Below are 25,766 nucleotides of genomic sequence, written 5' to 3'. Positions count from 1 at the left end.
ACAAAATAACTCAACAACAACAAAATAACTTCACTTAATTATCAAGAGCGAAAAATAAGAGGCACCAAAGTGTTTACAGATATAGATTTTCTTTATTTGAGTGTCTTTCCATCACTGTGTCCAGTTCTTGCAGCAGTAACGTGTGTGCGAGGAATGACTGACCGGGTCGAGATAAAAGTTTCTTTCGATTATGACCCCGTGGCCGGATCCAGCGATATTGAAGAACAAATCCACTTTGAGGTTTCACCATTTTTGTCTCTCACATACAAACTGTACATATATACTTTTACATACATCATCAACATGTGGAAAAAAATCCTATCAAACTGTGATACCCAGCTCAGACGGCATGCTGAATGCAAGTACTGATTCAGTACACGAACATACGGTACATATGCACGCGCACAACACACGTGCATACAAACAGGGACACACACACTTTGTGTTTTTTTTTCTCCTCTTTACGCGCAATAACACATTTTATACAAACACACCTACGCTGAGCTTTTTTTCGTCCCCTTTCTTGGGCACATACACGTGCACACACACACACACACACACACACACACACACACACACACAAACACACCGAATTAGAGCAACATGCGGCCGACGGTTAACACTGTAGGATCGAGCTTCTGACCCCTTATACATACTCCTTTTGTTTCATTTCTTTTTTTGCCATTTACCTGAAACAGCATCACGACAACGTATCTTGAACATGGAGATTATGCCTCTGTAACGGCACAAAATTTGACAAATTCTAGTCAAACTAAACAGAAATAAAAATAAAAATTTAAATGTAGCCGCCATGGCAGCTATTTCATCAGCGCTATTTTGCTTTTGTGTGTACAAAAAACATGATTGACGACACAATGTAACACAGACGAACAGTGTGAGAGTTTAGGGAGAATGCAAAACCGTAAACAAACGATTTAATTACAGTATGTATAAAAATATAATATTCACTGTGTAATTTATTTCCCCCGTGACTGTTGGAAGCAGCATGAGACAGAAAATAACAGATCCTGTCCTCATTAAAGACAGTGTTTTCTAAAAGACTGACAACTACATGAGTAATGAATTAACTGTCTCTCTATATAATATACATAATACCAAGTGTCAGGTGATTTTGTTTCCCCCAACTTTTTGCATTCTGAATACAAATGCATAATAAGACAACTTCCATCCTTGAAATATTTGGTCATTTGGAGGAGTGTGGGTGTGTTGGACAAGTGTGCTTGTGTCCAGGAAGTTGCCGGTTTAATTAATGAAGAAATTCTTCACTAAAGCAAAGCCTCGAATGCCTGCAGAAGGCGGCGACTCCACTCATTTGCACCCTCAGGTGTTACTAAATGCAGCTGTGTGAGTGTGAAACATGTTGAGGAACAGCATTTGTGATCAAGTAAACCTAAAGTAAGGTTTAGAAATAACTCTCTGCCCTTGTGTCTGTGTCCAAAAAGGAAAAAAATGTAGGGATACAACGCTATTCCTGTGTTTAAAAATCAACCGCAGACTGATTCTGCAGTGATTTCTTTCTTACAGCAGCAGCTTTTTTACTTCATTCCCTTGAATTCAAGTCTTCAAGACTTTTTAAGCATTATTCCTTCAGGGCCCATAAAAATCTCCCTTCCAAATATTTTTGCATTTTGTTTAGTTCTTTCTTTTATCCTGCACAGCAGCAGTTCTCTGTTAAATGTTGTACAGTGGAACTATATTAGTATGTAGTAAGGGTGGTTCCATGTTTGAGTGAGAGTTGAGTGAATCAGGTAGGTAGTTTGTTTCCATGCCTGTCTCATCACTCTGTTACCTTTTCCCATGCAACTAATCCTTGAGTCATCCCTCGTCTCCTCCTGCAGGCTGCGCTGATGGACGGAGCTACTCGTACTCCAGGAACTGTTTGTGGTAAAACAATAGGTACCTGGGGGGATAAAAGCACCAGATTTCAGCATCACTTGAAGCTGTCACAGTGTGAAACAGCAAGAAGATAGAACCCCAAAGGCAAAATGTAGAAAACATATAACTACATAAAGTTACATTATGAAGCAGCATGTGTTACAGAGTTAAAAACAACCTCATTGTGAATTTCTTCAAAACGGATGTGCTTGCCTTTTATGTGTGTAGTTTTGAAGCCACCTGGTGGGTTAATAGCCCAACTGCATGTGCAGTGTGTAAATGTTCCTTCTTGTGCACCAAATACTCCTGAGCTGGAGACCTGAACGCTTACAGTTGCCTAACACACTGAAAAAAAATTCTAAACTTTCAATTTTTTTTTCTAATTCAATGACTTTTCCACGACTGGAAAATGTGATTGTGAAATTCCACGACTTTTCCAGGTTTTCCATAACTGTGGGAACCCTGGCTGTTGATTTTTATGCCAGCTCCAGAATAAAGAGCAAGCCAAAGTGAGTACGAGTCCTATGTGGCCGTGCTATCCTTCCTGCACCATAGACATAAGTGGACGGATCCACAATTGCTCTACAGATAAACACATAACGTGCTCACCCTTCACTGTCCAGGACGTCTTTGATGCTGGCCTTGGTGATGATGGCATCGTCACACTTGAACCACTGGTCCTTGTGCTGCCGGATGAAGGTGGTGTAATGGCCGCTCTCTAGTGTCCCCTGGTGGTTCACCACTGCAAATAGACTATACCTGAAACAGACAGGGAGAGAGGAAAGAAGTGGCTTAACCCTCCTGTTATGTTTCAAAGTTTAAAAAGACAGGAAAAATATTTTTAATGATAATGAATCCTCTTTGCAATATTTGGAACTTGGGTTAAGATACTGGTTTATTACAGATGTTTCCTTACTTGTTGTCATTGTTGAAGGGGTCCACAGTCTGCTGGTACTGCCCATTCATCCTGCTTTCTTTGCTGAAACACAGCAGAGCAAACTTAGTCACAAGTGTTCTTGCAACAGTCTGCTTCCAGTCGCGTCATCCATCTTTGTATGAGTTCTATATCTGACACTGGTTTGCTGAGGTCATGTACTTCTCCCAAAACACAGGACTTCCTTCCATCTCATCTCATCTTGTTTTTGTGTAACTTACTTGGTATTATATTCTTTTTTTTTTTTACCTCATTGCTTCCAGTCTTCATTTGGAGTTTGTTCTCACCTGGAGGCCATGAAGGGTGTCATGTCAAGCTCCAACGGGAAGGAGACGTACGTTGTGATCTTCCGCCGCAGTTTGGCTGAATGCTCAAACCTCTGCAAACAACAGACACACGTGTTGGAACACCACTCTGATTATAAATACTGCCTGAATTAGCAATCAAAGCAAACTCTTACTTTGAGGTGAAAACAGGCCACGATGGGCAGCTTCTTCATGGTCAGCTGCTTGGTGGACTCCTGGTAACTATGGCAACCGCTGCACTTGATCTTAGCGCTGCTGCCGAGGTGCTCTGGCCTGGTGAACCTAGACGGGAGAGGATGAGATTATGCGCCCACGTGTTTGTGTCTATGTGTGTGTGGTGTGTTATCGATGCTGCTGCTGCTGCTCCCTCAAGTCTCTGCTCCAGTGAGTTTGGGAAGAACAGGAATTAGTTTTCAGGGAACTGTGCATTTGTGTGTGTGTGTGTGTGTTACGTGCTGCTCTCTAAAGGGGTTTGGGGTGATTATTCTGGGGGCTGGTTTTTGATAGATTGTGTCTCTGAGTTTGTCAGTGAACACATACATTTATTTCTGTTTTGAAAGAAAATGCTGCACTGGATATTTCCATTTTGGAGCTGTATGGCAGAGACAAGCCTTTGAAATCTTAGAAAACTAAGAAAACACGAAGATAAGTGTCACCAAATCAGTATTTGACCAAATGTCTCTCCTTCTGTTTCTGAGTTATGACATTGAGTAATGGCTAGAGAATTTTTCATGCAGAACATTATGATGAGAATGAGACAGATATAAGGTCACAGTGACCTTGACCTTTGATCACAAAAATGTCATCAGTATATCCTTGAGTTCAAGTGGATGTTTGTGTCAAACTTTTAAAAATATCCCTCTAGGCATTTTTGAAATGTCATGTTCACAACAAGGAGACAGATGTTAAAAAACAGTGACATTGATGTTTGACCTATGACCACTAAAATCTCATCAGTCTGCAGTTAAGGCCAAGTGGGTGTCTTAGCCACATTTGAAGAAAGTCCCTTAAGGTATTTTTGAGATATTACAATTACAAGAATAGGATGGACGGATGGAACAAGGCTATTGCTGGCTTGGAAGCTTGCAAAGACCGATTTATCAAAATTTACAAAACAAATATTCTTCTAATTTCAGTTACCTGCGCAGACAGTCTGTGAGTGTCGTGGCTCCAGTGGTGTGACTCTCTCCATTAAGTGCTGATCCGTCTCCTCCAGGACTGAGGGGCCAGAATGGGGTGGAGGAACCCGGCAGGTCCAGGCTGATGTCCCAGAATGGGTCTATGGTCGTCGAAACACCACTAAAAGGAAGACAGAGAGGAACAGTCTGTATGAGTAGACGAAAATGGCGCAGCCATCTAATGCAGGTTTGCTGCTATGTGTTGATTGTTACATCTTCTGGTCTGTTACCCAATTCACAGGAGACACACTCACTACACTTTGTAGTTTTCCTTTATTCAGGCAGACATATAAATAAGAGGGAGACAAAAGAGGGAGACATCACGGAGGTATCAACTGCTTGGCACCGTAGCTCAGACTCCTGCACTCCTAATGTTGGCAGCTTTGCTTGTTCATCTGAGCAACGAACATAATTATAGCGAGAATCATTCAGAGAAGCACACTGCAGCTTAGTGCTGGCAGTTAGGGATATCAAACTAATGGTATTGGCTGATAGAATTCGTGACCTGAGAGAATTTGGGTGGTGACCACATTTTCTAAAAAACTCCCTGCATTACCATTGATCATTTCTTTAAACTGCCAGTCTTGTGCATCTTGTGTCTTTTAACACCATGTTTTGTATTATCTTCAGCACTTTATTCTTATTCTTGCATGAAATTGTACAATGATGGGGAGGTGAACATGGGACCACTGTTCTTTTCCACTAGACCACAACATTCTGTACCCTGTATAGGCTTTCTGCATTTTGTCTTGTATCTGTTTTTCTGCAAAAACCAATTGCCCTTCAGGGACAAAGAACGTTGAAAGAATAAGTCTTACACTTGTATAGTTGCCACTTTATTACACAATCTAACAAAAAAAGAAGAAAAAAAAAGAAACATTGCCAAGCCATCCACGTTCTTGTCTTTCCAACAGCATGAACAAATCATCCATTGTTTGGTCTGCTCATACATTGTAATCCACTGTATAGTTATTAAGCCAAGACAATGAAGCATAATTACAATTATTTCTGAATTCTGCTGCATTAAAAGCTCTGCAGCACTCCCATATTACCAATTTCCTGACTTCACTACACTGGATTCCTGGATTGAATTTAAAATCCCTCCAATTTTGAGAGGAAACAATCTGGCTCCACCACACAGTTTATTCGTACGGGTCTTTTAAGCCTCAAAATAAAAAGGTGTCCTGGATCTGCCCTGCACAGAGCTCAAGACTAGCTAAATTACTAACTGAGTTTCTGTTGTCCTGGCTCTCAGGTAATAGGACAGACTCCCTCTGTGGGCACATCAGCAAACACTGCAAAGTGTTTTAAATCCCTTCTAAAGATTAATTTATAGGCTCAGTCACCATTGTATAATCTCATTCTGCAATACATAGTGACTTAACATTTATTTAACTAAAATCTTTGATATTATTACTTAAAACATTTATTCATTCATTTTCATTGTTGTTTCTGCTACTGGGAAGCACTTGGTAAGCCTCAAATCTATATAAAATAAATAAGACATATTTCTGACAACACGGGAACTTTTTATGGACCTATGACCACAAACTAGCTAGCTAGACTGTATCTGACTCTGTTAGAAAGAAGACATGCTTTGTGACCATTGCTGATCTATTGATGTATTTTTATTTTATTATTTTGTCATTTTATTTGATGTATTTACTTATTTTTAATAAATAACTTTCATGTCCTTAAAATTATTTTGTCTAATTATACTCCCTTTTTTCTGTATTATCTTTAAAATGTTTGTCAGTTGTTAAAAGTAATAATAAAGCCATAAATTAAATTTAGACATGTAGAGGACAAACCTGTTTAGAATCACAATCTCGAGTACTTTCCTGTGTCTTAATTCACTGAGGGAACTGGATAGAAATCAGAACACGCCTATTAGTTTGTTAAAGACTGCAAAGCAAGAGACAAGTCTTGTTTTAGTAACTCCTTACAAGGAATGGCGTTGGCCCCCAACATGACAATAATAACATAGAAAGTTACGACATCCAGTACTTTCAGAAAATAGCAGGCTTCCCAAATGCCAAATGAGCAGCTTGAGAGTGTATGGTAGACATTCAGGCGCTTTATCATTAGCACGCTTGTTGTGACACAAAGACAGAGCTGAAAGCCGTGTGAGCAAGGACAGTATTGGACAGATGTACAAGCTGACCTGGTGGTTGAGAAAAGCAGAGTTCATCAACTCACTCCACAGTCACCACAAAAGGTAGAACCTTATTTAATTTCATGGCGCAGAAATACGGGAGCTTCAGTTGGATTTAGCCTGTGAATACTGACCATATGAGCTAGACTGACTGGCTCAACACATTTTGTCCAAAACTGGTGACTAGTGTAGTGACAATTGCTTTGTGCTTTATAGAATACCTGCTGTCCATTTTCCTTGGTCAAAAGCAAAAGAATTCAAAGCGCATAAGTCATAAATCAGCGAAGGCCTTGTGGCAGCAGGAGATCTTTAGAAACCTAGTCCAGGAGCAAACTTTCCTCAGATATGAACAAACACAGAGTGTCGAAATTTGTGGTTCACTTGATTGCTATAAAGCTTTCCACGAGCCTGTCGTTGTCCTTAGCTGTAATAAAAGACAATTATTTCGCACTATGCTTGAAAACTCTTTTGATAATTCTTGAATGGTTTACCATTTATTTCTCCAAAAGATCCCATTGTAGACGCAAAGCGAAAGCACAGCACTTCTTGTAGAGCTGTAACAGTTTCTGTGTTTGTACTGAACTGTACGGTTGTCACGGTTCGGTACACTCAGAATACGTGGTATGTGTATTCATGTGCATGAACCAAATTTCATAATCGCGAGTTCCACCCAGTAACGTTTAGCTGTATGCATGTGCTTAGGTTAGCACAACAAACTGATAAGCATGCAGGTCAGTCACACTTTGTTGAGCACAAAAAAAAGAACTGGAAAACTTGCCCTTCAGATTACCCAGTCAACAGCAATGGAGAGAAAGTTGTGTATACATGACGAGGATGGTGTTCACTGTTGCTCCATAATTGCTCCTAAGTCTCAAGTCCCAAATCAAGGTCCAAGTCCTAAACTTTAAGTATCAGGTCCTAAACAAGTCATATTGCGCTCTTCATCAAATGTAGTGCAATTTTTGTTGCCTCTCAGTCTGTAATTTTTTAGCTGCTCATTTTGCATCATGCGATTTGTTTTTTTTTGGGTGGTGACCAACACGGTTTTATGTACATGAAAAAAAATTAAAGGGCTATTACTTTTCCAGGCAATGTTCTAAAAAGGTCGAGTCTCGTTCCCAATCTTTGGCCTGGAACACAAAAAAAACCCACAAAACAACTACTGAAGCACCTGGCATTTACACTGCCATATAGCTAAGGTGGAACTAATACTAACGCTCCTCCTAATACACAAGTGGTGTAGTATTTATATATGTATGCTATTTTTAATTTCATGGCAAAACAGATACTTTCCATTTGTGTGGCTTGTTGTATTTTGTTTCTTCGGTGTTTGCACAGTGTAACACGGCATTATTTGTAATATTTGTTTTATAGGGTTTTTTGTTTTTTAATGAAAATAATTTACCAAAATTGCCAGTGGGAAAAATGTTACATCAGTTCCCAGCAGGAGGACTGTTTCTGTCTTTGACACTTTGACAGACTGCTGCTCTTATGCATTTGTCTTTTTTCTGCTGTATCAAACTTGCACCAAGATGCAACTGCAACCAAGCTACGTTAGACCCCCAGTTTCTTGTAGATGGTTTGAATAATAACTTTTTTCACTACATGAAAAGGAAAATTCATAGAGAAACTTTAAGAGGGAGTGCTCTAAAAAAATGCTATAAAATGCTGTAAAATCATTTAGACCTGGTTTACCTAAAAAGGGTTCCTACAAGCTTATGGGTTTATTTTTGTATAATTATGATAGCTGTTATTTACTTACTGTCTTTTCTTTTTACATACTGTCCTTGTGTTCTTGCACTAAAAATTATTAATCCTACTGTTTTCCTTTTGTAAAAAGACTGCTATTAATAAAGTGTTTAAAAAGAAGCATCTCAGAGCATAAAGCTCAAGCACTTTCTTTGACCACCAGGTGGAACTACAGGTCAACTTTCCAGACTGTGCCATGACAAGGTTTTACTGTTGCTGCAGTGTGGCAGTTCAGCTTGTGTGATTGATGGTACACTGTGTGAATAACTGAGGAGGCGGGAGGTCACCTCAGGGCACGTAATTAGAGATTGAAGTGTGTCATTTTTGAGCAGCTGTTTGATCAAGACAGTACAAGTCGGGTACACTGTGAAACGACGTGACTGTACTACAACACAATGCCGCAGTGTACAAGGCCACGAGTTTGTTTTTATTGAGCTTTAATCTCTTTATTCAGTCTCTAGTGAGGCCTGAAAGATTTCTGGTGTTTTTTCTTTGGAAGAACATCACACACGAGCGCACTTACTGGCAGACTTGGCAGGTGACGTCAGACTGCAGGCCCCCTGTGAAGATTTGGTCGATGATGCAGTTACAGTGGTTGGGGTTGTTGGCTTTCTTCCCGTTGTCGTCTGTGTGGATAAAAGACACACAGAGTCACTAAAAGCAGTGCTGTGTAACTTCGCAGCCCACCCTCTCTGCTTCTAAACTGCACAGAGAGATGCAGAGATCCAAGAGCACTGTGGCTCTCCATCTCTCTGTCAGTCAGTCAGTCAGTGCATCTCTCTTTTCGCTTTTCATCCTCTCAGCTCAGCTCATCCAACTAGGTCTCCTGCTGTTGCACCTCCACTCAGCTCTCTATCAGTCCTCCTCGCCTCATTCACATTTCTCATTTTTGGTGTTCTGTTGGTCTCCTCTAAGTGTTTCTGACCTTTGCAGTGTCTGTGCAGGACGTCCAGCGCTGCAATGAGGAACTCGTGAGCATCCTGCTGTTCGTAGCCGGCCAGGTGACGGGCGTGGGTCCACACCAGGTGAAGAAGACGGAAGGGGATGTGTGGTGACCGATGGCCTGAGTAGAACTGGAGGAAGGTGTGTATTAGACAAAAAAAAGATTCCTTTCTATGCCTTTTAAGGCCCAAACGCACCACAATGACGAGAACAAAGGCCAACTGTCTGGTCACCTCATGTCACCTGTGTCCCACTTGAACACACCATTAAGACTACAGCTAATACGTGTGTATGTTCACCACCAAAAAGGGAAACCAGAAGGCCGACAGGATGGAATAAAGATGCTAGTTTGCAAATTACCAACACAGCACGATGTTAAAAGAGCAAAACATATTTATCGACCAATAACACAAAAAATTACATACAGTTTCTGCTTAAGAGCTCTATCCGTTTGGTCGTTAGTTTACTTACCCTACTTCTGGTTATGAATTTAATTCACAGACGGACAGTGCCAGGTGCGATGGCAATTCAACATGCTGAATCAGCTAAAAAAAAGCCAGCAAGAGCTGACAAGTGCCAACGGTGCAGGACACCTTTTGCATGGCAAAATAACACAAGACACTCACCAAATCTTAATGAAAATAAGACAGAGGTTGTCATGTCTGGACCACCTGCCCAGCAGGATAACTCTGCTGGATTTCTTGGCCCTTTAGCATAGTATTAGTTGACATTAAAAAAAAAATCTTGGTGAAATTTTCACCAGTTCTTTAATGTTTGTGTGGTGTGTCCAGGCCTTAAAAACAAAAAAAAAAAGGAGACAGATACCTCCTGGAAGAGTTGCGACATCTCACACACCAAACAGGAGTTGCTCTGCATCTCGCATTTATGTCGGTCGGACAGGAAGAAGTCGCGCAACAGCGGTGTGTGCGTCAGCGCCTGGACGATGCAGTTCATGAAGCATGTGTTGCCCAGGTTTATAAGACCCCGCAGGCCTGAGGGTGAGACAAAGAAAGAGAAAAATTAGGAGAGAAAGAGGAGACAAAGAGAATGGATGGGTGGAGATGTGAGGGAGGAGTACCAAAAAGGGAGAGAAAGCTGGAGAGAGAGAGATAATTTTTCTTGGCTGCTGCAGTAGGGCATCTAAGCTGCAGTGCTGTTAACGGCAGACAACTAAGACACACACACACTTCACAGTATAAGCGTGATGTCCCTGAGGCAACGTTGGACTGCACGCAGGGAAACCCTTGTCAGATTACAACAGACCAAACCACACACAGACGAGAGGAGAGGGAGGGGGAGAGAGGCAGGAGAGACGGTGGAAGGGAAGGAGGAAAGAGGACAGACAGCAGAGGAAGGAGAGGAAGGATGGAGGTAGTGTTCTCACAGATGAGCAGCCAGGCCTGTAATTTCCCTCACCTAAGACAGTGCCAGGGATGTTAATGGTGCTGGAGCACAGCGCTGCAGGCTGCTACAAGGTGTTAAACGTATGCCAACTCTCCTCACTCACACATGCCGCCAAACCCCAACACTGCTTCATTCTAATATTCCCTGCTGCTTCTCATATACGCTGCTGCTTTGCTCTTAGATTGGCCTGACTGACCAGCTGTCACATACACGTGTAGGTCATCATTTTGAATGTCAGTTTGAGCTAGGGATGCACAATATTGGAAATTTTGATGAAATCAAATATGTCGATATAAAAACAACCCATTTGATACTGATATGTATATATCCACTTTCATCCCCACATTATTTTTGTTTTCATTAAGTCTCTTCTGTAGTGAAATTAACATCATATCGTGCATGCTCTTATTGTGATGGCCCACTAGCAGATGGATTTGTAAAATACAATGCTTTTAAGCATGTGCAATATTCATTCATTGTGCAAAATGAGAAAAATAATTAGACTCAGGGTTGATGTTTTGTACATGTTCACTTCGTCAAAAAATACATTTAAAAAAATCGGTTTGTGATGTCTGCAGATATCAACATGTTGGCCAATTCCAATATTACATTTTAAAGCCAATATCTGCTGATACTGATGACATACCGATGTTATCGTGCATCCCTTGTTTGAGCTGCAACAACTGATCAATTATTCTACTATTAAATTAATATCTGATGTGCGATTAATATTTTTGTGCAGTTTTTTCAACAAAAAAAAAGAAGTCAAAATTCTCTGATTCCAGCTTCTTAAATTTGAATAGTTTCTGGTTAATTTACTCTTCCATCACAGTAAATGCAATATTATGGGGTTGTGAACAAAATGAGACATTTTAGGATGCATTGGGCTTCAGTAGACACTGATCGACATTTTTAACCACTTTCTAACAAAAAAACGTATTAAATAATTGAAAAATCAATCAACAGATTAATCAACAATGAAAATGATTTTTAGTTTAGCCCTAATGCCACTGTTGACTATTACCTAACTATTAGGTGGAAGTAGGGTTGCAACAATAACACTTAATCCTTCATTAAGTAGAGGTGGGAATCACAAGAGGCCCCACATATAATATTGACATGATACTTAAGTCATGATACAATATTATAGTGATTTTAAACGTGTTACACTGAGTATTGCAATAACCCTTTTTTAACCGCATATTATGTACTGAGACAAAAACTCTGTCAACCTCTATTTCATTCAATGAGATAAAGTTTTAAGTCTGTTCATCTCACAGCAAATCATTTTTATTGCAGCAAATTGTTTCTAGTTGACTGAAAATGCAATTTATGGTATTGTACTAATATTTTACATTAATACTAATTTTTACCCATTTTATAAAATCTTGTCAGAATATCATGTAAAATGTCAATCACAAGTTCCCAGAGCTCATCATGACTTCATTAATTTCTTAGTTTAAACCTAAAATATTCGCTTACAATGACACCAACAAAGAGACAACAAGCAAATCTTGAATTTCTGAAGCTTAAAACAATTAATGTTTATATTTCTTTATTTTTTTTAAATTTTAAATAATGACTTTAATTATTTCACATTTATCAAAAAATAACACAAAGAAAACCCATGGCAGTAGACTGCTTAGCTTCCCTGTCAGACTCCAGCCCTCTTCTTAACCGGGTGTGCACCGACTGGCATCTATTGAATGTAATACGCTGTGTATGGAAGTACCCCATACAATGCCACTTCAAATAAAATGAATTATCCCTTGAGGGGAAATGCCCTCTGGGAGGAGACAACTCTGTTGGAAGAGTTTAAGAGAATACATTTCATGAGGGTGTTTGATTCTGGTAATAAGTTTATTTTTGGCTTAAAGTTTTTGGATGACACATTTCAAAATTCCCCTTTTAATAGAAGTGTTTAGAATTAAACTTTGCATATATGTTGATGATAGTGGTGTTAAGGCTGCTTCCTCTTTCTGCATTTACATTTTTTCCTCCCTCTGAGATCTCCATTGTGTCCCATTTGACAACGAACACAACAAAAAGCAACACAGCCATCCTCTCCCACACTGGTGTGGGGCATTAGAGACTAACAGATACTAACCAATAGTACAGTTGGAGGTGATTCTCCTTCTCTTGGGGTTGTGGCGGAGCAGCTCCAGCTCCCTCTTAGTGGGCTCCCACGTTGAATATTTCTCCCCTATGCCTGGAAACAAACACACACACACGCACACCCAAGCACACGCGCGCACACACACACACACACACACACACACACACACACACATACAGCATCCTTCACTGTAACCCTTGGATCAAGAGCTGTAAGCCTCAAGTGAGACATCACGCAATTTTGACATGGTGTGTATGCAACACTGTACTATGCATGTTGTCATACCTTGCATTTTCCAGGCTTTCCTCTGTTCCTCTTTGGCAATCTGTTCCATGTCTTTGTCATAAATGTAGTCTTGGCACATAAAACAGTAAATTCCTCCATACAGCAGGTCAATTGCTGCGAAGACAGACAAAATAAGAGAAAGACAGAGAAGACAAATAATGCATGAGAAAACCGTTTTAGTCAAACACAAGGGAGACACTCGGTTTATCTTTGTCAGAGGTTAAGAAAGGTCTGTGCATCGCTCCAAGCTGTGTGAACTGCTAACTGCTTCCTCTCTCAGGCTTTTTCACTATTCGAGCCACGTTGCCATGGTGCTGCAATGCCAGGTAGCCTGGGCTTATCTGCTGACATATCAGCTATCTGTTAACACCATCCAGGAACGACTGAGATATACCCCGAGAGATGGAGAGAGCAATGAGGAGTCAAAAAGTGAGGAGGAAGAAGGAGGAAGGCGCCTATCTTATTGTGCTCAATTTCACACTCACTTATATGCTCAAACACAGATCAAAATTCCCCTCTCCTCACCTGCTGCATAACCCGCAGCTACCTGTTTGCTGTTGCCATGACAACATGCCCGTCAGCTTTTCCCGGCTGTCGCCTCTGCAGGTAAGGAAAGAAACTAGAATGACTGCCTTGTGGTTCTATGTCTGTGCAAACCACTAAGTTGCACTTATAGTTTACATCCATGTCTGTCCAGACTCAAATGTAGCCATGTCAGAAGACGATGCTTCAGATATGGATGTTGCTGCAAAGAAGCTACATATTCTAAAACAAAGGCTTCACACACGTCTTTAGCTCGGCAGCTAAGAACATCTAAGCAATCAGCACAGTTTCAAGATGGACACCCAAGATTTATTTCACCAGTTCCGTTTTCAACCAAATGTTTCCCCTTCTGTTCCTGAAATATGGCGTTGAGTAATGCCCAGAAAAGTGTTTGTGTCGAACACAATGATGTTACAGTGAAGGTGAACTTTGACCTTTTGGATATAAAATGTCAGCACATTATCATTTTATCTTATTAGACATTTTTGTGAAATTTTGACATAATTATCATATAAATTCTTAAGTTTTGGCCAAAAACATATTTTGTGAGGTCATATTGACCTTTGACCTTGCTCATCCTTGAGTTCAAGTGGACGTTTGTGCCAATTAAAAAACAAAAAAAAAGAGGAGATATTGATATATATCGCATTCATAAGAATGAGACAGATGAGGTGACAGTGACTTTGACCTTTGACTTATGAACACAAAATCTAAATACTCCATCATTTAGTCCAAGTGGACTTTTTTGTCAAATTTGAAGAAATTCCTTCAAGGCTGTCTTGAGATATTGCAATCACAAGAAAAAGACAAATAAGGTCAGAGTGACCTTGACCTTTGATTTATAACCACTGAAATCTAATCAGTATATCACTGGGTCCAAGTGGACATTTGGAGAAAATTTGAAGGAATTCCCTTATGGCACTCTTGGGATATCGCATACACAAGAATGGGACGGACAGATAAACGGATGAACAACTAAAACCATAATGCATCCGGCCATGGCTATCACCTGCGAATAAGCATTAAAGGAAGAAGGACTAAGGAAAGGAAGGAAGTACACTAAAGTGCAGAATTTCACACAGATAGGAGAAGGTAAAAAAGACAACAAGAAAGACAGTATAAATGCAATTAGATGAAATCCTTTTACAATTCTGAATATTGAAAGGGTCATCAGGTAGCCATGGGAACAAGAGGAGGGCAAAAGAGACGAGGAAAGAGACAGAGATGGGCTCAATACAAGGCTGCAAACAGAATTCACCAAATAGCTGTGAGTGGAAAATGCATAAAACGGTTAGATGAAAGAGATGGAACGGCAAGAAAGAAAGGAGGAGGAGAAGCAGGAAGGAGGAGGAGGAGGAGGAGGGGCCCTGGTTTAATGGAGGCTAATTCCACAGGGTTTGTTAAAGACGACTTAATTACCTCCTCACCAGTCTGCTGAGATCTGTCCCTTTTTTTTTCTTTTTTTAAAAATCTTTTCTTTCCCTCTGTACTTCTCACTCCATTGCTGCAGCATTCAGCAGCTAACCTAATTAAACTCACAATTACACTCCGTGGGACACACACGCACCAGAGGGGGTCTTCCTGAGCTGAGCGATAACGCCGAGCAAAGGATGGTGCACAAAAACAAAAATCGGCAGATTCTCAACATCTGCCAAACCCCAGCCTTTTGTCATGGACACCCTGAGTGTGTTTGCTGCAGCAGCTCCAAACACTGCAGTGTAACGTACTTCACTCGCAGCTCAAACAGCCTAATTCTATTATGTGGAGAATGAAAAAAAGAGTGCTGCTGGGTGTGGAGCTGGTATCGTAGCATTTATTCTAACAGGATGATGCCTGGCTTGAAGATTAAATGCTGTTTACAGTATCTTTTGAATGTAGTCTGAGCTTTTTTTTCTCCATTCACTGTTCTTATAAACAATAAAAGGCTGTAAAAATGTCTGCACAAACGTTGGTACACTCCACCTCTATGCAGCTTAGAGCTCAAAAACAATGCCCATGTTCAAAAGCTATGAACTGTGCTGTGCATTTTCACCTTGCCACATTTCTTATCATGTTGCTTTATAGCAGGGCACATGGCTGCCACCTACTGCATGAATGCACAGCATTAACCCTCTGACTGAAAATCTCTGGGAATTTCTCAATGTAATTTAAAGCCTTGAGATCCTGCAGCTTGCTTGCCTGCAGCTGCTGCAGAATACTGCAGTGAAACTTTTAACTGGTACCAGAGGGAGAGACAGCCTTACACTGGTATTAGCATCCCTGCACTGGCTAACTGTCACATACAGGATTGAATTCAAGGTACTTTAAGGGGCTGGCACTCCCTGTGCATTTTTTAGAGCTCAACTGCCCCTCCAACTCTAGGCCTCTTAGATCTTCAGAATAGGGCCGTATTGATACTGTATTGATATCGTGATACGAGACTAGAAATCATCTTAGATTGTTGATATTGTAATATCATAAGTGTTGCAGTTTCCTGGTTTTAAATGCTGCATTACAGTAAACATAGTGTTTCCCACAGAATACATGAATACTCCCTGTATGTACAAAAATAGATACACCCATTTCAAATGTTGTAAATAGAGATGCACAATATCAGTACATAAGTATTATTAAGCAAGTGAACATGTACAAAATACCCTAAGTTTAAGTATTTCTCTTACATGAACACCACTTTTAGGATTTTTAAAGCCTAAATGCAATCGCCTGAAGAAAAAGGTTTTGTTAATCTACAAAAAAACTACACTGCAGTCGCATCACCACTGCTACAAGGCTGTAAAGCTGTGTTTGGCGCAGCTCAATGTGATGATGTTCTGCAGTCTCATTTAACCACTTGTTAAGCCTCCTGCAGACTGAGATTCTTCCAGTCTCTATTAGCATTTAGCATCCACTAGCAGAATTGCACTAATCAGTGTGTCATTTCATGCTGCATTTCTAAAAAACCTCTCTCACTGTGCAACGTAGGACCACTGTTTAAAAGCCACGACCAAAGATGGAAAGAATATCGCCATGTTTCTGTCACGATGGCTATCTTCCTTCTGAGACCATTGCACAGTATGTAGCGGGCTTTAGCAACTGCTTTTTTTTTTTTTTAAGGATAAGAGCTTCAGAGTTTATGTGTGAGGTATTCACTGATGTATTTTATGTTGTAGAACAAAATGTGAAAGTATCTGAAGCTTGTGTTAACCACAGATGCTATTTACAACTTCTACCCAAAAACTCATTAAAAAAACCATTGACTTTGAGACAAGGGAACAATGAGTGCTGAAATGCTAATTCATTTCTGGGTTTTAGGATTCATTACTAGGTTTCTCTATTAAAATTAGTTTGTCTTTACCATTTCTACTAGTGGAACGCAGCTCATTGGATTACATCAGTCTGATTATTTTGCATATATTTCCAATTAATGACATACAGAGGGCTGAAAAATTTGAGAAGAAAAAGAGAAAATAACAAATGCAGATGATTCCACTGAATGGTTTGATGAGTATTAGACCCTCTCAACACATATGGGAGATGTGGAGCCACATTTTCAAAAACGGCACGCTCCATCATCAAAACATCGAATGAGTGAATATTTTCGCTCCAGTAGAGTTGCAGAGACTCTAAGAATCTGTGTCAAGGAGCATCAAAGCTGCTCGGGAGGCTCGAGGCAGACAAAAACCTGACTGAGACGCTTGTGTTATCACTTCACTTGTCACCCATCAGTATATCAGTATCACCCGTTCAGTGCACAAAGTACAACAGACAGCAGTTTACAGGTGAACACCTTATCCAAACTACTTCACATTCTGCCTAAGACGTGTGCACGTTAAGCAGTTGTTTAACTGGGTGGGATCGGATAATACTCAGCAGCAGTAATTCAGTGATTTGTATGCATTTTTGATTATTACAGGCTGTGTGTTCCTATGGGAGTAGCGTGGATGGGGGGAGAAACAGCCAACTGTTCTTGGTGTTCAGCAAACACCCACCACTTTGTACAAAACGGGAGCCATCCAGATTGGGTCTGTTTGATGCAAATATTTTATTCAGTGAATTGAAATACAACTTTTTCACAGAGGAGCGCTTGCCAACAAAAGCGACCTCCATTCGAGCTGTGGTGAGAAACACCGTCTCTGAAAATAAAAGCCTCCTTCTGTCCTTTTTTTAAGCAGGAATATTTCATCAGACCCAACGTGGATTATCACCGAAATCACTGATGTGCAATGTTTTACCTTCTCTGACCTGGAATAATAATCCTGTCAAAACAAGGCGGAGGAAAGTCTCTTTCGATGCTCTACCCCGTAATCACACACACCACTGCATGTTTTGAAGGGTTTTGGAAGAAAGAACAGAGACCCGGTGAAGCAGATTCTTAGACTGTGTGAATGTGCTCAATTTTAATCAGCAGCCAAGACAGACCGCAGTCCTAATTCATTAGTAAGTTCACTAATGCACGTGTTCACTGTAACGGGCTTCAGGAGGCCAAATACACAGGTGATATTCAAATCCCCCATGAGGCCGAGCCTTTTGGTCTGTGTTGCAATTCTGTTGCACCGGGTTGCGTAATCATTCCACTCCCGATTATTTTGCTCGATTAAATGTATCACAAAGACCACAAGTGTGTCAAAACCAGGCCGGTGAACAAGTCCAACTTCAAGCTTAAATATAGACGCATAAATATACACACGCTAGGAAGCGCCAGCGCTTTATGCAATCACACCAGGCTGCATCTTCATTAGCCACTCAGCTGTATAATTAGCCCTTTTAGCAGCCTTTGTTCTGAGAGAAGAAGCATTACTGACTGTGTGTGGGCGTGTGTTTGTTTAAGAGGCAGGGACTGACTCATTTAAGCAAAGGGGGCTAATTGCAGGTCTAGATGCCTGGTGGTATGACATGTGCATAGCAGAGCACTCAAAAACACCTGCTCCACTTGCACCTGTGGACACTGCAAGTGGCTTTGAGCAAGACTGAGAGTGTGTTTGTCGTACCTAGGTTATGCCTTTTGCTCTTGGCATGCTCGTGGATGTGTTTTTTGGCAAAGCAGGCGAAGAAGACGCAGTAGAGGCAGGAGTGGAGTCTGTTGAGGTGGGCGCCGCACATGTGGCAGATGCATGACTTGGCCTGGAAGAGAGGGTAGAGAGAAGGAAGCAGTTAGGGGAAGGCATGATCATAGAGAAGGGGGGTAACATTATCATAACTGTTGCAACAATAAACACGATATTCTAATGTGTCATGGAATAATTTGGTTTTACAACCACAGCAGGAAGATCTAACTGTGCATGGGTGTGACATGCGTGGGAAATTGCGGTAGATGCTGACGAAAAACTTGTGTCAATCTTCTAATTAGTGATGGGAAAAAATAAACCAGCCTTTCTTTTTGACGTCTGACCGCTGGTGAATCTCCGACTTTCTTGCTCTCTTACTCACCAGACGGGGTTCCGATAAGCCTCTAATTACACAAATTAAAAATGCGAATTAAGGCATAATATATGCCTTATTGAAACACTCCCATTTATCGCAGATAGTTTAAAGGCAGTTTTTCTGACTCTGGTGTGTTCATAAGCTAAGAAACTGACACCACATTTTGCAAAAAGCATCAAAACTCAAAAGGTTCAATATATCGATGTGTATCAACTTGAAGAAACCGATTGAGTAGAAAGATCGGTCACCAATCACTACTTTATATTGATGAATAATGAAATGTAAGTGTAATCATAGCAGAAAGCTAGCTTTGGCACAGCATGAGTCTAGGGACTGAGACAAGAAACTTTAAGCACAAAATAATTATTTCAGCCTCTTATACTGTCTATCCTTCAGATCATTCAGATCCTCTTGATGTTATGTAATATAACATCACCAAGCAACACTTAGATCAAGCGTGTGCAGGGTTTCCCACACATTCATTTATTTGTGGCAGCCCGCCATGATTAAAACATCTGCCACCACAAACAGATTTTCTGTTTCTGGAGATGGAGCGTTCATTGGGGAGCACTAAAATATGTACACTGTTTAGTTAGTCATTGCACAACACAGAGCAGCCTCTAAACATACTGTAGAACAGGCAGTGTGAAGGGCACTGATGCTTCTCAGGTCTTCTACATGTCAGTGTACAAACTAAATTTTCTTATGAGACACATTAATGAGAAATCTTTTGTTTTTGATATTTCAAAATGTCAAATGTCTCTTGAATTACGACGTAATGAAATGTAATCATCGGGGTCAACCCAGACATGGTGATCTCATTTTTGGCTCCTACTACTATCGAAATAATGACTGCAACACAATCTAACAGGGACATTTTTTGTGTGTGTGTGAGTGAGTGTGAGTGTGAGTGTGAGTGTGAGAGAGAGAGAGAGAGAGAGAGAGAGAGAGAGAGAGAGAGAGAGAGAGAGAGAGAGAGAGAGAGAGAGAGAGAGAGAGAGAGAGAGAGAGGTATGTGTGGCTGTGCAGTTCATGAGACTTTGCTATTTAGTAGAACCTCAAAAAAAACCCACTCAATTAGTTTATTTTGTCTTGATTTTTTTTCAGCTAAAATAGCTTAAGCGGCCCATGGTGATCATTTAAGATTCATGTAATTAATATGTATACGTAAATTGCAGTATATGATAATGATCGTCAATGATTCACATGTCCCTATATATTCTGTTTGATAGTCACGTTGGAAAGAGGAAGGAGGGGGAGTGGGGGCATGACTGTGGATGAAGGGGAGATGGCGGCGATATGTTCAAAAGCATGCAGATGAGGAAGCTGGCATGCCAATGAGCCAGCGTGAATATGAGGAGGTGAGAAGAAATGAGAAATGCCTGGAAAGACGAGAGGGAAAAAGGGAAAAGACAGGAGGAAGAAGAAAGGAGGTGGAGGAAGGTATGAGGGCAAAGACGAAAGACCAAGACCAAAGGAGAAAATCGAAGGGAGGATATTTGAAATTTAGATGCTATTTGCAAAAGGTTGATTTCAATGTCAAATTCTGTGTTTGATGTGTTCATACCAAGTGGTTTGCAAACTAAATTATTTCACTTCAAAGTCACCTCCAAAGAACAAAAACAAGCAGAGTGGGATAGTAAATAGAAAAAGAGAATGCAAATGGTTTGGAATAGGATTGTTGTGGACTGCAGTGGTAAAAAACTGGGGTGTAGTATCCGAGCTCACCTGAACTGGCTGGTGCCAAAATAGATAACATACATACATAACATACATGCTACAAACCGCAACAGAAAAACCTTTCAAAAAAGTAACTGAGCAAGGCATTTCAGTGGCTGCTGTTCTGCTACATTGCCTCATCTCTGTGCCAACACATTTTATATATTGTAAGCTAATGTTGCATGAGAATATGCATTTAATGTCCTTGAAGGTGCCACATTAGCACCTGATGTGTCACTGCTACAATCTCTTGTCTGTAAAAATGTCAGACAATAGTAAAAAAATGCCCATGATAATTTTACAGAGCCCAAGGTGACACCAACTGACTTGCTATGTAGGACCAGCTATCCAAAACCAATAGTTCAGAATAAGAAACAGCAAATCCCCACATGCAAGAAGCTGGATCAAGGGACTGTTTAGCTTTTTAACTAAATAAATAACTGAAAAATGATTATTCATCAATTATAGCAGCAATTTTTTTTTTTGTCGATTGACAGAGGCTACAGATAAAATGACATTTAGGGTCTTATCTCACTGATTTTAAAAAGAGTAAGAGATGTATATAGAAGACTTTTTAGCACATTTATTTGATTTTTTTTTTGTAGTCAAATAAGAAGTTTGATATCACTCTCATGTTTGTCTGTTCTATATGAGGCTACAGCCAGCACACAGTTAGCTTAGCTGACTTTAAAGACTGAAAACAGGGGGAGACAGCTAGAATGGCTCTGTCCAAAAGTAACAAAGTCATATTGTTTTTACCTGCAATGTGTTCAACCTTATCTATCGTACTTCACTAGTTCTAACCCTAACCCAGCGCCACTGCCTTTATCCTACCTGTGATGAACAAAGAGAAATGGATACAGCTGTAGGGGCAGGGCCCCAGTTATTAACCTAAAAGGTTCTACTAAAGGTGGGACTCACCAGAGGCCCTTAGATATGATATTGTCAAGATACTTTAGCTAAAATGCCATAATATTGAGATTTTAATTGTTTTTTGCAAAATACTGAGTATCGCAGTGACATTGCAGTTCATTACCTTATTTTTCCAACTGCAAGGAAAACTTTGTCAACATCTGTATAATCTATAAGGGTACATTTTTTGTCAGTTCTTCCTTCAATCATTTTTCTAACAGCAGAATTGTATTCAGTGGACTGAAGCGGCAACAGATATTATTCTCATAGGATACTAAAACTTGTCCCCTGGCTGCAACTTCATATTTTGCCAAAAGATATGAGTGACATCGATCTTCTCATCTAACTCTCAGCAAAACAGCAGATATACGTACTCTCAAAAATGTCGAACAACACCTTGAACCAGTTTCAAGTAATATTCAAGTCTTTGTTAACTAATACTTTTTTTAAATACCTCTATTGCTGATTATTTTAGCATATGCTTAGCATGCCAGCCTAAACATGACATAGATGCAAAATGGAAAACGAAGAAACGCCAAAAAACACAGATTCCTATTCCAGTCACACACACTCCGCCATGCATAAGTGCTAAGATAGCACATGAATTATGAAAAGGCATCAATATGCAACAATCTCTCCTTACTCATTCTCCCAACTGTCAGTGTAACAGCACACATGTGTATTTTTCTGCTCCCTGAGAGCATTGTATGCATGTAGGAATTTGTGTCTGCCTGTCTGTCAACATATCTTTACATCCTCTGCTGTCAGGCCTGCAAGGGTACACATGTGGAGTCATTCTGGACAAACAGTACTTCTGCTTTAGCACACTGGCCATGTACAAAGAAGCCAAACGCTAAGTGAGGCCTTGTCTTCCTAACACCCCGAGCTCTGTCCATGTCATATTTCTGCGAGCGCTGCAATGTCAGTGACGAGCCATCTGCCGACGGGATGTTATGTGAGAAGAGCAGTAGAGGGTAATGGGCTGGAAAGATCCTGGTTAGAAGTGTAAGTGCGGACATTATCACAGTCAGCCAAATGCAACATCTGTCTCATCTATGGAAGGGGAAAGGCCTGCAACCAGAGGTGTCTGGATAGGTGAATTAAAGGACAATTCCATCCAAAAACAAAGGCATTATACCAAACTTCAACTTTAAGGAAATGGGAGGTGTTACAATTAAAAATATAAGTGATATGTGGCTTATATAAGAAAACTGAAATACAGGAATATGGTTAATAATCTCAAATGATCAGTGTGGACATGTTTGCAGAAATGGAATAGAATAAGATAATTATGTTTTCTTTAGTGTATAATCAATTGCAGGGCTGTCCCAAATACAAATTTTTTCGCCATAGTAGTTTCAGTGCGAAATATTTGTGATTAATCAAAGCTGAAGAGAGAGTAAATATGATACTTTTCCAGACGCTTTACGCTATTTTTTTTAAACATTTTGCTCGAAGCTTTGAAGTATCTGGATCGCCTGAAAAAAAGAACTGTTGTGTATTACCAAAGAATTCTAACTGGGAGAAATTTCAGCTGGTGGCAATCTGCAACCCTCACTGCTAGATACCAATAAATCCCCCGTAATCTTACATGGAGCACCTTTACGAATGTAACTGAAGTCTAGGCAGACATGCATTACATTATATTTATATGCAACTGCTTTTAGCACAAGGAAACCAATAACACTGAGCCAATGTGCAATATTTGATTGACCTTCTGTCTTTTTGCCACCAGCTCTGAGGTTACGACCCATTGGACTGTTTTCACAATTCATTTTGTGTTGCTGAACTGAGAGGAGGCAGCAGCGGTGGTGCAGGCTGACAGAAAACAGCCTCAACAAGACTTAAATGGAAAGTAGTGCTGAGGCTGGCACTAACCACAGATTTTGAATGTTGGGCTAATTCAAATGGTGGCTTCGTGCACACATGTACACGCACAGCTCTTCCTGTCTGATGATGTCTAATTATTAGTAAATGAAAAATGTGGCATTACCTGTGGCATAATTTAATGTAACAACATTGGGGACATTAGTATGCATTATCTGGCATCCATTCATTTTTCTGCGCTGCTTGAGAAATCTGTTTTATTGCAAAATGATCAAACCTAATGCAAGTGTCACTCAAATATGATTAGACAACTCTGCAATTCACACGCTAGCCAACGAAAGAGCCCTTCAATTGTCAAGGTGAATGAATGCTTAAAATTCAATCTGCGTCTGAAGGTCAGTCTGATGTAGACTGAGTGTTGATCAGCATCAACGGTGAGCATGAAGTGGAGATTTAACGGTGGGAATTCTTCAAAATGATGGGGGAAAACTGTCAAAACTTACTTTTGTTTTTTCTTGGGATCATAATGGAACATTTATCCTTCCCTTCTGTCCACTACAGTTAACCAGAGGAGATTGATAGTGGGAGCAGCTAGACTGAAATATCTGGGTATTTCTGAGATTGCTCGCATACAAAAACAAGCAACTAAGGGTAGACTGGAAAAAAGTCAATCACCCTTTTTAGTAAACTCTGAAGAGCTGTGAGGTCACAATCTTCGTAGACATTCAGTCTCAAGAGGAAGTCTCCCATTAAAAAACATAAGTGCATGAGAATCAGAATTGGTGGAAGGGTTTCCTCTCATCCCATCTGAGTGAAAAACTGAGCCACGATCAATAAAAATGCAGTGCCATGGGGAGGTAATGTGCAGGAGGGATGTGAGCCCCTCTGCCAGCCTTGTCTGCTCCTCTCTGGGTGGCAAAAAACAGACAATTATGGCAGGAGAAGACCCTGCAAATATTACACCAGTTATTTCATGGACTAACAGTGATCCCATGACAGATGACGAGGGACACTAGGTTTCCACTGAACACATTTGAGTGCAGAATGCATGTGGCATGAGCACACATATTGCAGATGGGAGTACAACACGCTAATATTGGGCACATCTGCTCTCACATGGGCTGATACATCCTAAGACTTTACCACTTACTGATGATGACATGCAGTGCAAAGATAGCAATGATGCATGTGTCGTAATAGCTTGAAGTTCGCAGTATAACAGGTAGTGAATAGTTTTAATCAATTAATTCCTCATAAGCGAGAAAATACCACCATGTAAAGCTGGCCTGCGGTGTACTGGTGAAAGGAAGTGGAGCCACTGCAGGCGTAGTGCCAATGCAAACAGATCAGCTTTCTAATCTATTATGCGGTCCCTGGCTTTGATGTAGGAGAACGTTAGCGGAGGTAAACCGAGTGATATGCTAGTTTCTTCAGTTTTGCAGCTGAACTGAGGCTGCCAGGTGTTGAGGCTAGTAATTAGGCTAGCGCGAGCCTGAAAAGGAGCAAAAACTAGAGTTGTGCGCGTGGGTAGTATTTGAGTTGCAGTGTGTCGGATGTTTGTGTTATTCTGGAAGGGCGGGGAACTGTCCACGCACGCGACGCCAGCTCTCGATATCTCTCTCTCACACACACACTCTCTCTCACACACACACTCTCTCTCTCACACACACACACACGCACACACACACGGTCTGGCGTACGTTAGGGTCCCTTCTCAAAGCACTATCACTTGTTACCTTTCGTTTTCTGGTCTCGGCTGAACCGCTCCACACGAAACACTGATAAATAACCCTCAGGTTCTGCTTCCAGTTGTCCACTTTGAAGCCGTTGACATGGGGGCAGCCTGCGGGACTCATGGTAGTCACAGCATCCGGCTTTCACCGTCCTCTAGGCGACGAAACCTGTTCAAATCCCTCAACGCAGGACCCAGTCGAAACGGGGCTAGCTTGCCAGGTTCGTTATCCAGCGAATGCAGCGCTCTGGCTAACTGGACATGTCCTGGGTGCTGTAGCGGAGACAGGCGCAGTAGCAAACATTAAGAAGATATTTCCAATGTTCCTTTACTGGACATGAAATACTACTGAAACATTTAAGTCAAATTGTAAACGCGGTTTTTCACATTCGCTGAATTACATGTTAGCAAGCTAAAGTTGGTTAGCACTGGAATTTCAACAGTAGCTTACACGGTGTGTCGTCAAGACCCACCTCATTCATGTCGCCGGGCCAATCAGGAGGGAGTGATGCGTATGATTGGCGTGTGCCAACATTATGTTAGCGGCTAAGTCCCACCTCCTTCGAGTGGACGCTGCACTGTGATTGGTTCTTTTTTTCCGGCAAACCACATCCGCCCGAATAACTACGTTCATTGGCTGAAACATAAATCAGACTCATTGTATCAATC

The 25,766-nt window shown here is 40.8% G+C and overlaps 1 protein-coding gene across 2 annotated transcripts; it reads right to left on the bottom strand.

Annotated features, from left to right (window-relative positions):
• Positions 1 to 72: 72 nt before the first annotated feature.
• Positions 73 to 25,715, bottom strand: usp22 (ubiquitin specific peptidase 22). Of its 2 annotated transcripts, XM_088069954.1 has the most exons (14): positions 25,571 to 25,715; positions 25,102 to 25,370; positions 18,475 to 18,607; positions 12,965 to 13,078; positions 12,671 to 12,772; positions 9,985 to 10,151; positions 9,143 to 9,290; positions 8,741 to 8,843; positions 4,276 to 4,434; positions 3,291 to 3,417; positions 3,118 to 3,209; positions 2,813 to 2,875; positions 2,506 to 2,655; positions 73 to 1,921 (listed from the first exon to the last, which is right to left on the bottom strand). In XM_088069954.1, the coding sequence occupies exons 2-14, from the start codon at positions 25,219 to 25,221 to the stop codon at positions 1,879 to 1,881; spliced, it is 1,521 nt and encodes a 506-aa protein (XP_087926080.1). In that variant the 5' UTR covers positions 25,222 to 25,370; positions 25,571 to 25,715; the 3' UTR covers positions 73 to 1,878. The 2 variants fall into 2 exon arrangements, with proteins under 2 accessions (XP_087926080.1, XP_042364382.1); XM_042508448.2 differs by lacking the exon at positions 25,571 to 25,715 and having other exon boundaries at positions 25,102 to 25,558.
• Between the last annotated feature and the right edge of the window lie 51 nt (positions 25,716 to 25,766).

Source organism: Plectropomus leopardus, chromosome 19, assembly GCF_026936395.1.
Source record: "Plectropomus leopardus strain MGB_pleo_1.0 chromosome 19, ASM2693639v1, whole genome shotgun sequence".
In the NCBI taxonomy this organism is placed as follows: Eukaryota; Metazoa; Chordata; class Actinopteri; order Perciformes; family Serranidae; genus Plectropomus; species Plectropomus leopardus.
This window is presented reverse-complemented; position numbering and strand designations above follow the sequence as displayed.